At 39.8% G+C, this 15,739-nt stretch overlaps 1 protein-coding gene across 4 annotated transcripts in view; it reads right to left on the minus strand.

Moving 5' to 3' along the window:
• The window catches only part of SIDT1 (SID1 transmembrane family member 1), an 87,828-nt gene that overhangs the window by 41,657 nt on the left and 30,432 nt on the right, over nt 1-15,739 (minus strand). For 3 of the 4 annotated variants that reach the window (XM_036851657.1, XM_036851656.1, XM_036851655.1), the window contains exons 4-9: nt 9,874-9,919; nt 6,302-6,403; nt 5,601-5,684; nt 3,852-3,939; nt 1,367-1,438; nt 855-948 (exon numbers count right to left, since the gene is read on the minus strand). In XM_036851657.1, the coding sequence (XP_036707552.1) occupies nt 855-948; nt 1,367-1,438; nt 3,852-3,939; nt 5,601-5,684; nt 6,302-6,403; nt 9,874-9,919 (486 nt within the window). Of the gene's footprint in view, nt 1-854; nt 949-1,366; nt 1,439-3,851; nt 4,003-5,600; nt 5,685-6,300; nt 6,404-9,873; nt 9,920-15,739 lie in introns of those variants that run through there. The other variant, XM_036851659.1, reaches the window with a different exon arrangement.

Below are 15,739 nucleotides of genomic sequence, written 5' to 3' on the forward strand. Positions count from 1 at the left end.
CCTGTATCACTGAGCTAGTTGTATCACTGTGGTAGCCATGAGGTTTTTCTACAGATGAGGCTAATCTTGCCCAATAATCTGAAAACTCTATACTGGCTTTGTTTTCTTTACATGCTCAAGAGCAGAGAGAACATTTGTTTATTGTACCTCCTGCCGTTCCTTTGTAGTTGTTTTACAGAGACCAGACAAGCTATGGAATTCTCAAGGTTCAGGCCTGCTCTGAGATACAAGGAAAGACTGGTGCTCTTTTCACTGGGGGCTCAAAACTCTTGGGAAGGGAAATTTCCAAATTACAGCATGATTATCTCCTTTTTTTCTCTTGAGGAACATTTTACTGTAAAACTGATGCTACAACAGTAAGAAAGTACCTGATAATGTAGTGTCAAAGCATATTTATTACTCCTGCTACTTATTATACCTCAATATTTATTTTAGGCATTAATTGTACTTTTTGATGGAATGTTTAAAGCTGTTTCTAAATCTCTATGTTAGGTAGAACTCATTTCCTACATTCCGTAGGATCTACATTGAGTATTTTCTGGTCTAAAAATTACCCAAGATATCTTTCTGTTGAAGTTTCATTAACTATGAAAATAGCTAACACTATCAGCACTTACTCTGTGCAGGACATTGATGTAAACACTGCAGTTATACTGGTCTATGATGTAAATTATTATCTCATTTTACAGTTGAAGAAACTTAAGCACAAAAAGTTTAAGTAACTTGCTCAAGATCACACAGTTAGTGGCTAAGGTAGACTCGAATCCAGTTAATATGGCTCTAAAATCTAATGTGCTAATCACTAAGCAGAGACAGGTGAAGGGGGTTGACATTTCTTGAAACTCTTGACATACCTGATATAATGAACAAATGCAACAAGCAGGCATCCCAAGTAGAAGGAGAAGAAGATGAGGAAACTGAGAAGAATGGATTTCACATAAACAGATCCTGAGGGAAGAGAAACAGCTTTGGTCAGGATGTCCTCAAGAGAAGAGAGGACCATGTTTGGGACAGGACAGCTTCATGGGCCCATCTGCATCACACTCATTCTTAAATCCTAAGATACTTCCACGCAAAGCAGCAAAGCTATTGGAGGTCACCCAGACATCGTCCATAAATGGCTGCCTTTCACAGTGATGACTTCCTCAGGGAAGCTGGGAAGGGACACCCTGTATACAACTTCATAATTGACTTCCCTTTCTTTCTGCAAAGGGGTTAACAAAATGCTTTGATTCTCTCTTCTATCTCTAAGGTAAACATTAGTTTTCTTATGATGTTTCTCTGGAAGGATGACATTACCATTGAATGACATGACTGCCTTCCTGACATAGGAATCTCTCCACTGAATCTTAGTAACAGGACTGACCTTTAATGGAAGGAACAATGGTCACTTTAAGGTTCTTTGCACGTTGTAGATTCCAGGTCTGGTTCTCCTTTTCTGGTAAAAAAGAACAAAGCACAATGGATCAGATACTAGGTTCCTGGCCTCTGATCTGAACAGTTGTTTAAAAACTGTCCAGAATTAACTCTGGTTGCTGAATTTTCTTTTAGCAAGAACTACGTGAAAACCTTCAAACTGTCTAATACCCTTTTTGGTTAAAACTTTCAACTTGGCCTTTGTTTGGGTGCATTTTGGTAGCACTAAGTGACTCAAATGAGAATGCAGCCTCCTTTCTTGAATGAAGAAGGCTTGACCCTTCTCCTGATATCATATGGCTCAATATGCCACAGACATCTGAAGAAAACAGCTGCAAAAATAGAGAGCTACTACATTTTTTGGTCTGCATTTTTCTTTTTCTTTTTTGTTTTAAACATCTTTATTGGAGTATAATTGCTTTACAATGTTGTGTTAGTTTCTGCTGTATAACAAAGTGAATCAGCTATACGTATACATATATCCCCATATCCCCTCCCTCTTGTGCCTCCCTTCCACCCTCCCTATCCCACCCCTCTAGGTGGTCACAAAGCACCGAGCTGATCTCCCTGTGCTGTGGAGCTGATCTCCCTGTGCTGTGGAGCTGATCTCCCTGTGCTATGGAGCTGCTTCTGACTAGCTATCTATTTTACATTTGGTAGTATATATATGTCAATGCTACTCTCTCACTTCATCCCAGCTTACCCTTCCCCCTCCCCGTGTCCTCAAGTCCATTCTCTATGTCTGTGTCTTTATTCCTGTCCTGCCCCTAGGTTCATCAGAACCATTGTTTTGGGTTTTTTTATAGTCCACATATATGTGTTAGCATACAGTATTTGTTTTTCTCTTTCTGACTTACTTCACTCTGTATGACAGACTCTAGGTCCATCCACCTCATTACAAATAGCTCAGTTTCGTTCCTTTTTATGGCTGAGTAATATTCCACTGTATATGTGTGCTGCATCTTCTTTATCCATTCATCTGGTGATGGACACTTAGGTTGCTTCCATGTCCTGGCTATTGTAAATAGTGCTGCAATGAACATTGTGGTACATGTCTCTTTTTGAATTATGGTTTTCTCAGGGTATATGCCCAGTAGTGGGATTGCTGGGTCATATGCTAGTTCTATTTTTAGTTTTTTAAGGAACCTCCATACTGTTCTCCATAGTGGCTGTATCACTTTACATTCCCACCTAATGAAACTTAAAAGTTTTTGCACAGCAAAGGAAACCATAAACAAGACAAAAAGACAACACTCAGAATGGGAGAAAATATTTGCAAACGAAGCAACTGACAAAGAATTAATCTCCAAAATATACAAGCAGCTCATGCAGCTCAATATCAAAAAAACAAACAACCCAATCCAAAAATGGGCAGAAGACCTAAAAAGACATTTCTCCAAAGAAGATATACAGATTGCCAACAAACATGTGAAAGGATGCTCAACATCACTAATCATTAGAGAAATTCAAATCAAACTACAATGAGCTATCACCTCACATTGGTCAGAATGACCATCATCAAAAAATCTACAAACAATAAATGCTGGAGAGGGTATGGAGAAAAGGGAACCCTCTTGCACTGTTGGTTTGCATTTTTCTAGGCAGTGAGAATTTGTTTTTATCTTATATGGCCATCAAAGGACTTATAGTTTACCAAGAACATTGGACATTGGCAAAACTCTAGAGCTATGTAATTAAGAGATTAAAGAATATATTAGAAGAAAATTCACCTAAATACTGAGGGAACGATGTTACACTCAACAGTAAACACTTTTCGTGTTGATCACATATGGCCTATCAGCTGCTGGGGGGTCTGTGTTTTCAATCAACAGCCTATTCCATTCCCGTGGTAGTTAGTGGGTAGTTGCCCATAACCACTTGTACTATGCCTAAGATCTGACATAACCCCTGCCATTGGGATAAGTTGCCCTACTTTGCTTACTTACTGTCTTGAAAGGTACAATTTTGGCAATGGGAATTGAGAACTCTGAATTTTCCTTGGGGAAATGATGACTACTGATAAATATAAGTGGCTCCATTACTGCTCACTACCAAAATGATCTTTGAAAATGGACCTCGATCTGCTGTATAAGATCATTACTTCACAGTAGTAAATATTTGTTGAGTAAAGGGCCAACTGAGTGAACTGGGCCAACTGGGCCAACTGAGGGAGTACAAGACTTTGAAAAGATTCAGGCACTAAATGGCATTTTGTAGTAACAATAATATCTTGAGATTTATTATTTTCTTCCCTTTATTTTTTTCTCACGTATGTCTCAGACTGCCTTGCCAAGCCACTGCTGATGACCCTCACTTAGTGGGAACTAGAGATGGTTGGAAGGGGCCAGAAGGGGCCAAAATGAGCTTTTGGCTTCCTTTCCATTCCATTCTGTTAGGTTTTTCTAAGTAGACAAACACTCCTCACTGTTGCTTACCCTGGATGAAGAAAGATCCTCCACAGGCATAATCTTCAGGCTTTATCACAAACACCACATAGAACTGCTCACCTGGAAAATCCTTCTTCTGCACAAGACATAAAGATAGTGAGAAGAAGGGAGAAAGTCCATAATGGTGGGGGCAAAAAGAAAGAGGAAAGAGAAGAAAAGTAAAGTTCACCTCTGCTCCCTAACTCCTTAGAAAGGACTCTCACATTCCCATGATCTACTCCAGGTTATCCATAATAAAATAATTGTTATATCCAAGAAATTATGTAAATAGACTGTTTTGATTTCAATCTGTCCGGTGCCCACTTGAGTGCTTAGAATTGTAATAGATCCCGTATAAAATATATGTCAACAGTCTATGTTTAATAATTCATACTTGTATATTAAATTCTTTAATAAACTTTATTTTTTAGGGCAGTTTTAGCTTCAGTATATTAAGTTTTTATTATTTTAAAATTTAATGATAAATGACTTTCCTAAAAGTCACACAGTCAGCAGTTAAATAAACAATTTAGGTTAGGGAAGCAAAGACTCAAGTCAGGAGACCTGAGCTACAGTCCTGGCTTTGACTTTCTCTAAGTGGGCTTCTCTGTGTCCCAGTTTCTTATCCGTGAATGAAGCATGGTTGACAAGATAATCTTTAAGGTCCAGTATATTTATACAACTCTGAATGTTTTAATTTTCCCCAAATTTCTGATATTATGTTTAACCCACTGAGAAAATGGCCCAATACTGAATCATGGGTCCAAAAGAGAAGTAATAACTTATCGCCAAACATATTGAAAGTCGGAATGTACTGATATGATTTGTACTTCATTAATTTAGTGTCCGGATGATGTAAAGTCTGAGTTTCCTACTGTGGTTATTTTTCTGTCTTTTTAAATTTGGGACCACATAATGCTGATGTGCTAAGGAAAAAAAAATACTAAAAACAAGAGCAGATATTTGAGATATCGAATCTGAGACATTAAAAATAAAAGCCTGACTAATAGAAGTTTTTTGGTCTGATACCTCAATTATAATTAACCTCTCCTCATTCATGGCCTGCTATTCAATAAACAGTATCTCCTTACCTAGAGAACAGATCAAATTGCAGGTACCCCAAGTAAGTACCACTCTAAAGCCAGGGACAGAATCTTTTTGAAAATATGCTGACATGATGTGTGTACATTTTTGCTATAAAATTACCATTGAAATAATAATTTAATTATAATACCAAAAGGGCAAACTTCTGCACAAATGTGGTTCATATTCCTTTGAACCTATCCATTCTGTCCAGAATTGAAGTTATTTTTTGGTTACAATATGTTTGTTTTCAATCGAAGGATAGTTGATTTAAAATATTGTTTTAGTAGAATATGTTTAGTTGTTTTAAATGGATCAGAAAAACTTTACCCTAAACCGGCATCCCCCATTGGGTAGACTGGAATCTTTTGCCCTTACTTCTCTAAGCAATCTGTCAGACACATGTCCCACCGCATCACAGGTTCCCAAGATTCCCCAAGGGGAACGGAGCACCTGGCAGAGTAGTAGTGTCTACTATCACCAAGGCTTTGATTTCAGGTGTAGCAATCTTTGTTTTAAAATCAATCAGAAAGGAAAGAGATTCAAGGCACACAGTGAGCGGTAATCCCTTAGGTTTGTCTAAGTCCAGCAGGTAACCTGACTGGTCCAGTAGGTAACCTGATTATAAACTGTGCACTGTCATTGACAATAACAACCACAGAAGTGATGTCTCACCTGTAGTGTGATGGCAGCTTTCTTGGTCATGGACTGATAGACACCATTAAATTCTACATTGTGGTCGAGATCATACACTGGGCACTGTAACATGCATGAGGGATAAAAAAGGAAAGCATCACTAATGTCATAGTATACATACCACATATGCCACCTGGATCACAGGGGAGGGGGTCCCTACTGAGCCAGAAACCATGAAGAGTTTTCCCCCAGAACAGTCATGAAATAGTCCTCCTAAAACTTGGTGCCTTGTCCTCTGAAGTCAAGGTCACTTCATATCAAAGAGAACTGAAAAGATCATCTTAAAGTGTATCACACCTTTCCCATTTTTTATTAACACCATATGAGACAGAAAGGGCCTAATGACACAATAAAAATTAAAAAAAAAATAGAACAAACAGGTTTCTGTTTTTCTTGTGCAGCCCACAAGTTGGTCTTCCTTGTTCTCTGTCATGATCCTCCCTCCCTCCCTTCCTTCCTTGTTTATTTTGGTGAGGAGTCAACTGCTCTCTGTCTCCCCAGATCAATGTCTACAGACACAGACTGCCCACTTGTGTGCACAAGATACTGTTTTTTATTATTTAGCAGTTTTGTCAGGAATATGTAGTACGAGGATGACATGGTGCTCACCCTTCTCTCTCATTTATCCTGGGACAATATGGTACTCCATATTGGAAGGTTGACAGGTTATGAAGACTCACCATGATATTCTGGACTGAGACAACAGAGCATGGATAAGCCATTTCAGACACAACTTTAATGATAACTGAGTCCACATCTTCAGGAAATTTGTATAGAAAATACTAAGAATAAAAAAAAAGGACAGGATTTGTTAACGTTAAGAAATGTTTACGGTCAAAAACTCAAGCTATTTTCCCATGAATAAGGTGGTTTCCTCAAATATTAAGCACAAAGTTCAGATGTAAATCTCAGTAAGCCTCCAGTAATTCAGTCAGCCATTCATCTCTTGCATATTGAGCAAATGCTCTGTGCAGGGCTCAGGCACTAGGAACACAGCAGTGAACAAGAGAAAGGAGACATTTCATACAGTATTGCCATATTTTTTATGGTTTTTCCTTCTCATCTAAACTTTGCTACACTTCATTCCAATTTTGACTTAAGAAGATGCCCCCAACCCTTTGAATTAGAGATATGTGAAATGTGACGGGAGAGGTTTGAGGTTTGCCTCTGTGCGGTCATTTTGAAATATGAAGCTCCTCCTTGAAAAGCAGATAAGCCTGTTCTTCAAGAATCTTAACCACCTTCCCATAGGCAAGAATTAGCACTAGACCCACCCTTCCCTTAGACTTTTTTGCCAAAGAATCTATTTCCTGGCTGGAATCCAGTGAGATGACATTTAGATTCAAAGACCAAGCCCTACATCTAGCCTCCTGAAATATGTTCACAATTTTGGGCAGAAGTATTTCTCAAATATCAGAATAAGGAAACATTTATAATAGACAAAAGTTACACTATTTACCTACTAATCCACTGGAAAAATTTATTAACTCTAAGCCTTAAACATGTTGCTAATAATGAAGAAAGGGGACTTCTGCCCAGTAGTTATAATTATAGAAACTGGTTGAGAAGCTTGACATGAAATACATGATTAAAATTTTGAGGAAAACAAAGCAAACCCCTATCCTAGGGCTTTAGTAAATCTATCACTTTAAAGGAGAAGCAAAACCCGTTAAAACTTCATTTTGCATTCCAACATCCTCTTTATTAACCTTATTCTGAGAACCAGAGCAATAAAAATAGAACTTTTTCAACAATCCAAAGCCTTCTGATGGGGAAAAAAATCATCTCAAGATTAAAGAGTGTCATTAACGCTACTTTTTGGAAGTCTGTTCATGCCTTGTAACAGATGGCAACACTCTTAAGAACCCACTTCATTTTTGTGCTTTTATTTTGGAGCTTGATTCAAATACATATAATACAGGGCTCTTCCAAACGTGAATACTCTGGAATTCCCAAGAGGCGTTCTTGGTTCTTAGGGGAACCATACTTTGTAACTCAAAAGCATTATTATGGTTACTATTAGCAGTAATGAGCATCACATATATGCCTGTATATTCTAGGAGTTGGTTTTGTTCAAGCTGTAGGCATCTACCGAAGCCTTATCTGTATACCAAGGTATTACTAATCGTTTTTTACCTTTAAATTACCATAAACCCCAAATAAATAAACCCCTTGCCTTGATAATCTACTTTTACCAGAAAGAAGCAAGTGACAAGGATCCAAAGCAATGCCTAGAATTTAGGCTAAAAATCACCATCTTGTGTCCTGATTATCTATCCAGTTTCTGTAACCTGCTTCTATCTACAGGAATAGAGGCAGACAGTGGTGATTCAGGTTGTCTGAGTATGTGCAATAGTTTGGGTGGACTTACAGGAACAGAAAATTTTTCCTACAGTTGAAGAGGTTATAAAATATAGGCCGAAATGGGAACAGTTATGAGTAAAGTAAGACCTTCAGAGATGTCAAAGAATTTCTATTTTTTTTCATGCATTTGTTTTAAGTATATTTTACTCTAGTTTGTGATTTATATACAAATTATTTGGGCTTTAGTGTTTAATACTTCTTTAAAATAGAAAGAAGCTGTAATATATAATCATCACTGATTTTCAGTCTACAAAGTACACCACGACATTCAGTCTATCATATTTATTATAGCTGTCGACAGGACTATTAGACTGTACTCTTCCTGCAGTTGGGGTACAAGTTTTCCCCTCCCTTTCTATGTAGATATCTCCCATTGCACCTAGCAACTAGTGCTTTCAAATATTTCATGAATTAAGTGGCTAATACTCTGAGGGCAATGGATCGTGGGACTGTAGTCCTCTTCTGTCAGTGGGTGGCAGCATATATGCACTGTGGAGGCTTTCACTGATGGGAAATTTAACTCTTCAAGGTGTGCTGGAGTTGGCTCTTGCAGGTCTGGGGAGCTGATTGTGCACATCGATTCCAAACTCTGTGTTCAATGATGTCACGCTGGCAGCTTGAAATCCGCCAGAGTGGAGGTATTTATACTGCAGAAACGGGCAAACGCTACAAAACAGGGCTTTCACTCTAAGAACCAGTTGTTAAGTATCCACCAGCTCACAAGTGGTTGTAACAGATTTACAACGTTATCCATATAATATGTTAATCCCAGTTTTAGTACAGTTTATCCAAGGCCATTTTTGACAAAGTTGCATTACAGCCTACAGAAGACTTATAATAAATATCAGGACATTAAATAAATCTGTTTTAAACTTGCTATTGCATAAACTTCACTCTTTCAGAAGCTATGAAAGGAAAAAGGAAGGTAGCTAGAAGTGTCACCAGAAAAGCAGCCTGAGTCAATCAAAGTTTTCATCTATTTAGTCTGTTTATGATTATGGCCTAATGGAGAGCACACCACAAATATCTAATTCTTCTAATAATTTTTGTCAGCATTCCTGTTCTTTCTTAATGACAGGAGAAACTAATTAATTTTACCCATAACACTGTAGAAATTAAAATCTGTCTCTCTTTTTTTTTTTTATTCATTTATTTATTTATTCATTCATTTATGGCTGTGTTGGGTCTTCGTTTCTGTGCGAGGGCTTTCTGTAGCCGCGGCAAGTGGGGGCCACTCTTCATCGCGGTGCGCGGGCCTCTCACTATTGCGGCCTCTCTTGTTGCGGAGCACAGGCTCCAGACGCGCAGGCTCAGTAGTTGTGGCTCACGGGCCCAGTCGCTCCGCGGCATGTGGGATCCTCCCAGACCAGGGCTCGAACCCGTGTCCCCTGCATTGGCAGGCAGACTCTCAACCACTGCGCCACCAGGGAAGCCCTCTGTCTCATTTTTATTGTACTTTCAGATAAATTGATTATTTTTGTATCTGTTTAGTGGTGGTCTTCCACTCTTTGTCTCCCCACCCCCATCCTGATTATAAGGTCCATGAGGGCAGAAGTTGCACCTGTCTCTTCTTCATCATTCTATCCCTGGCACCTAGTACAGTCTAACACTGTACTTGGTATATAGTAGGCCCACAATTTTATGAATGAAGGTTGAGCCAAGGAACATCTGCAAATACTTCATGCCTCCCATTTTACACCAATTCAAGTGATAAGGTTAAAGGTATGTCTAAAATCCCAGTTACATGAACAACATTCCAAAAGTACAAATATAGCTCATGTTGTGAAAGATCAAGGGCAACATCACATGCTAACTCTACCTGTTGCCATGGTTTCTTTGGGTAACACCAACAGGAAGAATCATGATAACCTTGAAGCCCTTCACTTACCTGGGGTTGAGAGGGACTGGCAGTGAAGTGAAAGGCAACATTTGTCCTGAGAAATATAAGGGGGAGAGGGGAAAGTGGGAAAAGTGAAAGAAAAGCATAAGTTAGCAAGCAAAAATTACTTATTAAAAAAAATCTTAAACTAGATGCAAGGAAAACCCTACCCTTTGAGAAAGGAGTTCTGGGCCCATAAAAGTGACAAAGTACGCTGCATGGGAACTTGCTGGTTTCAACTCTCAAGGATGATCAAATTGGGGAAGGGATCAATTTTATGTCTTTGTAAACCCATGAAGTCATACCTATACAAGTAAGTACTTTGTTGACTTTTATAGACACATTTGTCTTTGGATTCTCTTAAGATTTTACAATCAAGTACAGGGTTCAGGTATCAGAAGTGGTCTGAAAGAGAGAGGAAAAGAAGGTTTGAGGTTCATTTGCATAATTCAGATAGCACTTCAAAATTTTGATGTGTCCATGGCAAAAGATCACTTTTTAAAAAATGTGGTGGATAGATAATCACCATGGGAGGGTCTCTAGGGATAGAAGCATATACTCTTCCTGCCCCCAAGCACCCCCAGTCGTCTACATTTCCCTCCAAGGTTGTGTCCTCTTTGGGTTAGGCATTGCCTTCTAAGACCCTTCTTAAAATGCACATACCGCCAAAAGAATATAATGAAGTTATTTTCTCTGCAATTATTAATTTGCTGTGAATTATTTTATTAGATATTTTATTAGATATTTTCATTCTTCTGTGAAAGACAGAAATGATCCAGCACTGAGGAAAGGAGAGTGTGAGGAGCATGTGGGAACCATACATCTGTAGTGTAGAGCGCTATTGGAAGGAACATATGTGAATAGTTCAAGAGACTGGAAAACAGAGAAATTTGGTCTTCTCTGTAGTCATGTAAGGGCTGTTTGGGGCTTTTGTTCTTTCTGGTTCTTGCCTCATCTTTAGTTGTGAAGATCACTCACACATGCCCACTGCACTCTCAATGCCTGCGTCTGGGGAATGTCATGATCCCAACTGTCCAATGTGACCTGCACTTCTGGGAACCTGAACCTGAACTTCTTCTGGGGTCCTTCCCCAGCTTTATCCCCCAGTGCTAAGGAGTCTTTCTCTCCACTCCTAATTTTCCTTTTATAAAAATTAAATAGTTTAAAATTTTTATTAAAGATTCCTTTAGAAAGGGCATGTCAGGACATTTAAGCATGAAGTTTATAATTGGAGGTGTTGTTTAGAAGTCATAAAATTTGAGCACTATTTCTAAAGGTAATGACGAACAATTCAGGCTCTCAGCAGACGAGGCTCAGAATTTAGCAATGGATACAATTTGTATATATTCACTCTCAATAGAAATCATCATCAGAGTCAAGGATTGGTTCTGCTGACATATGGTTAATAACTCGTGATCTTAAGTCACCTAAAGAAACCAAAGTCAGTGTCAAATCCAGTTGTGTGTGTGCTCCTGAGATTCCACAGCCAGAGTCTGGACCGGCAGTGCTGTGTGTGGCTCTCAGCGTGTGGGGAGTGTCATCTGCTGTTACCAGGGCAACAGGGGGCCCTCAATTCTGTTTGTTGCCAGGTCAGGGGAGCCAAGAGGAGAGTGATTTTCTTGGCTGGCAACAGACAGTGTAAGATTCCAGAAGCAAACAGTTTTCTTTGGCCAGCAATTTGTTTTTAAATTCTCCCCTGTCATTTGAATTCCAGTTATAACATTGAATGTGTGGACATTGATAGGAATTTTCTGGGTTTTTTTTTTCTTGTTCTTTATGTTTACTTTACTAGTACAACACATACAAACTTTGAAAACACTTTATTTTCTTTAAGGCTATCACATTTAAGTCTTCTCTTTCTCATGGAGTCAGCAGTGTGTACAAAATAAACATGGTGCCTGTTGCAGATGAAAGGTTCTGTTTCCTTCCCCATGGGCCTCAGTGGAGGTGAGGAAGGTTTATTTTATCAGGTGTCATTAAGCAACAGAACAAATCTGATTGAGACACATGTACACCTTTAGTTTTAGAGAAGGAAGTACACAATTTTTGACTTATTTGAAAAAATTAAACACAGGAAACAAAAGTTTATTCAATAAATAAGAAAACCCAAAAGCTAATTTTGTTTCCTCATTTTGGCTAGTTTGAGGGAGAGGGAAAGAGAAAAGGAACAGAGGAGTCAAGAGAGATGGGTGTGCAGGGAAGGGAGACAGGAGAAGAGGGAGGAAAGGGCCCATGGGGAAGGGAGAGAGAAGGGGGAGAAATATCTACAGGAGAGTAATAAAACAGAAGGAAAAGGAAGGGGGGATGGGAAGAAAGGGTAAGTGGAAAGACAGGCAGAGACAGAGACTAAGTCGTTTTTGAGGTGAGTACAGAGAGGACTGTGAGATTCAGGGCATCATATTCATCTGACAGCAAGCCCCTAGCCCAGAGCACGGTGAGCGTTCAAAACCCTCACTTTGTCGAAGGAAATTACACTGGTTATTCACTTGGACTATGGACTTCAGAGTATCATTTCCTGTTATCTCCTTACTGCCATCTGTCATGAACTGCCTTTGCTTATCCCAAATCTTTCCCCAACCCTCCATCATCTGTAACCCTCCACCTCAAGGCTCTGGTTGAAGTATAAACTCTCCAGGCATGTGCTAAATCCTGTCTTTTCTTCCCTCCTCCGGGACGTTGCTTCTACAAAAATCCAACTGTCCTATAAATTTTATCTGCCTTTCTACTCCTTGGTTTATAAATATACTCTAGTCTCAACCATTTTCAAAATAAATAACAAACAAAAGCACCCCCCAAAATTGCCCTCTCTTCCCCAAATTTCTCTCCTTTGATGTCATTCTGTATCCTTCTTCTCCTTCACAACCAGCCTCTTCAAAGAGTGCTCTGTTCCCATCCCTCATTCATTCTTTCCTCTCCCCACTGCTGTCAGGATTCTTTTTCCAGCATCTCCCTGAGGTTGCCCGTCACCTCCTTGTAGCTAAATCCAGTGACTTAGTCCCTAACTTTCTTTACCTGCCTGTGACAGCTGACACTGACTGCCACTTCCTCTGTCTTAGAACTTCCTCCCGTGGGCTCTGTGACCCCTGCTTTCCTGGATTTTCTTCCACACATCTGACTATGCCGACTCAGCTTCTTCTGAGAGCTCCTATTTCTCAGACCATCCCTTATATGAGAAGGTGACCCACAGTCCTGTTCTTGATCTCCTCGTTTCCCTTAGCCACATACATCTTCATTCATATATGTATAATTATATATATTATAATTGCCATAAAATCCATATATATAAATATTCAGTTGCCACCAAAACCACAACAATGCTAGTGAATCACAAGTTTCCATGTCCAGCCCAGGGCTATCTCCTGAGCTCCAGTCACAGAAGAGTGTTTCTCTGCTGGGCTTCTGCACTTCACCGGCCCTCAAGCATCTCAAACTCCATATGATCAAAATGGAATGTACTCCCCTTTCCCTGACCCTGACCTGCCACGTCTGTCGATAAGCCTCACCGAATTCTGACATCATTGTTGGAGTTGTCTTGGATTCCCTTTGTATCCCTTCCACAGCTGACTGTTCACCGTCTTACTGATTCTATTAGTGTAAGTGTAACCTGGATGCACCTGCTCCCACCTGAAGCACTGTCTTTGCTCAGTAGAGCATCCAATAAGAAAAAAAAAACAACTGAAAAACAATGTAAATCATTACTGTACTCTACCCCAAAATACCAAAGGGCCATTACATAGGATGACATATAGCAAAATGGTCTAAAAGCCTCTTTACTCATCCATTTCCTCAAAACTCTATTACTTTTCACAGCATAGTAGCTGAGCTATCGCACTCAGAACTCTCTCTCAAAACAAAGACTCAAGATCCCTGCTTAGAAGGCTAGAGGAGGGTTGAAGGCTTCAAGTACTCATGTAAGACTGTATTTTTGATTCTGCCACATGTATTTTTTGAATCTGTGAATTATCCCCATGTGTATTACTTGACTCTTTTTCTCCCTTACAACTTTGTTGCTGCCATGATATGTTCAGGTCCTAATAATTTTTTAATTCTTCTCTGTTCAAACTTTTTATTTGTCTACATGCCTCTACCCTCTCCTCTCCAGTTCATCTTCTACACGGCTACTAAAGTCATCTCAAAAATCAGACCTGTTCAGGATATTCTGTTGCTTAAAATCTTTTAGTGGCTCCCATAACCTTAAAGATGAAGTCTAAACTGCGTGGTGCAGCAAAGATATCTCAAAGATCAAGGACTGGGTACTGCCTGTTTCTCCCCTTACCTCCTGTAACTCCACCTCAGGCACCGTATGGACCAGCCTTCCTGAAGCTTCTACTCAGTGGCCTCTCTGTCGCTCAGCCCTCTCTCCTGAGCATCGTGCTGTATAAGTTCAACACTCTGCCAGGCACTGCACTTCAAGTTCAACATGTCCCAAAGTAAACTTACCATCTTTTCCTTCCCTCCTCAAAATTCTCATTTTCTCTTAGGGGCACCACCATCTACAAGTTAGATGGTCATCCTAGACTCTCCCATTTCCCTTACCCTGAATATCCAATCACGTTTTGTCAACTTCACCTCTAAATTCTTCAGTTCATTTCATTATTTATCTTGACCACGGCATCAGCCTTCTAATTTCTCTTCATCCAGTCTAGTCCCCCTCAAATCCATTATCTATACAAATATCACAACATAGACAACTGCCTAAATTTCTTTCTTTTTCTTTTTAAACTATCTGTCATGCATTTTCCATTCTTGGGGATATCTTTTTTTTTTTTTTTTTGGCCGAGCCACATGGCTTGTGAGATTGAACCCAGGCCCACGGCAGTGAAAGCAGGGAGTCGTAATCACGGGACCACCAGAGAATTCCCAACAGCCCTTCCAAGCGCCTCCCACCCCAGGATCAGGTGCCTGCCTGTTCCTGCAGCCTCCTGCTCATCCCTATCTGCAACTTCACACTCTGCAGCACTGAGTGCCAGGGCAATGGGGTCTGGGAAAAGGAGCAGGGGCAAAGCTGGTGTATGTGCATGTGTGGAGGCAGGTGGGGGAGAGCTAAGACGGCAAGGAGTAATGCTTTAAGGCAGAAGTTAATTTTTTAAGCTGGATTTAAATAAATAAATGCTTCATGGAATTGAGAAACATATTTAGGGCAACAAAAATTAGGAGGACAGTGTTAAACAGGAAGTAGAAATAGCATGGTATAGTGGGAACAGCTCAGAACTGCAAGTCAGAGCTCGAATCTAATTTTGATTTTGTCCTTTCCTGGCTGTGTGAGTTTGGACAAATCACTTAACCTCTCTGGGCATCAGTTTTGCTCATCTGTAAAAATGAAATGAGTGGATTCAATTCCCAAAGTTCCTTCTATTCTTAAAATTTATGGTTCTAGAAAAAAAAACAACATTTGTAGTCTGCCACTGAAAAACATACAACAGAAACTGCAATGTTGGGAAATTTGAGTTAGTTCTTCAGTGTTTCTCTCAATACCTGAGTTCAGATCTCCCCACACTCCTCAGCTCTTGCCTGTTACCATCATCCTCTGGATTTCTGAGTTTCCAGTAAGGCTGGTGTGGGACAATCCAGAGCCAGGGAGGAAGAGACACATATATCTCAGTTACCATCTCTTCTCGGGCTTATCTTATTCGCATAAAACCCCTGGTAACTGTGTGCATTTTGAAATGCTCTGCGTGTCTGGTTGCCGAGGTCAGGTCACATTGTGAGAGGCGGAAACAGAAAACAATATGAGGGAATAGACTTGTAGTTTCACCACATGCATATCATTCAATAACCCTCTCATAGAGTTGTGACCTTATGGCTTCAGTTTCACAGAATTCAGTTCTCCAAAGGGTCTAATTAGCCTCACAGATACCAGCCCTAGAATTCAAGT

Source organism: Balaenoptera musculus, chromosome 4 (assembly GCF_009873245.2).
Source record: "Balaenoptera musculus isolate JJ_BM4_2016_0621 chromosome 4, mBalMus1.pri.v3, whole genome shotgun sequence".
In the NCBI taxonomy this organism is placed as follows: domain Eukaryota; kingdom Metazoa; phylum Chordata; class Mammalia; order Artiodactyla; family Balaenopteridae; genus Balaenoptera; species Balaenoptera musculus.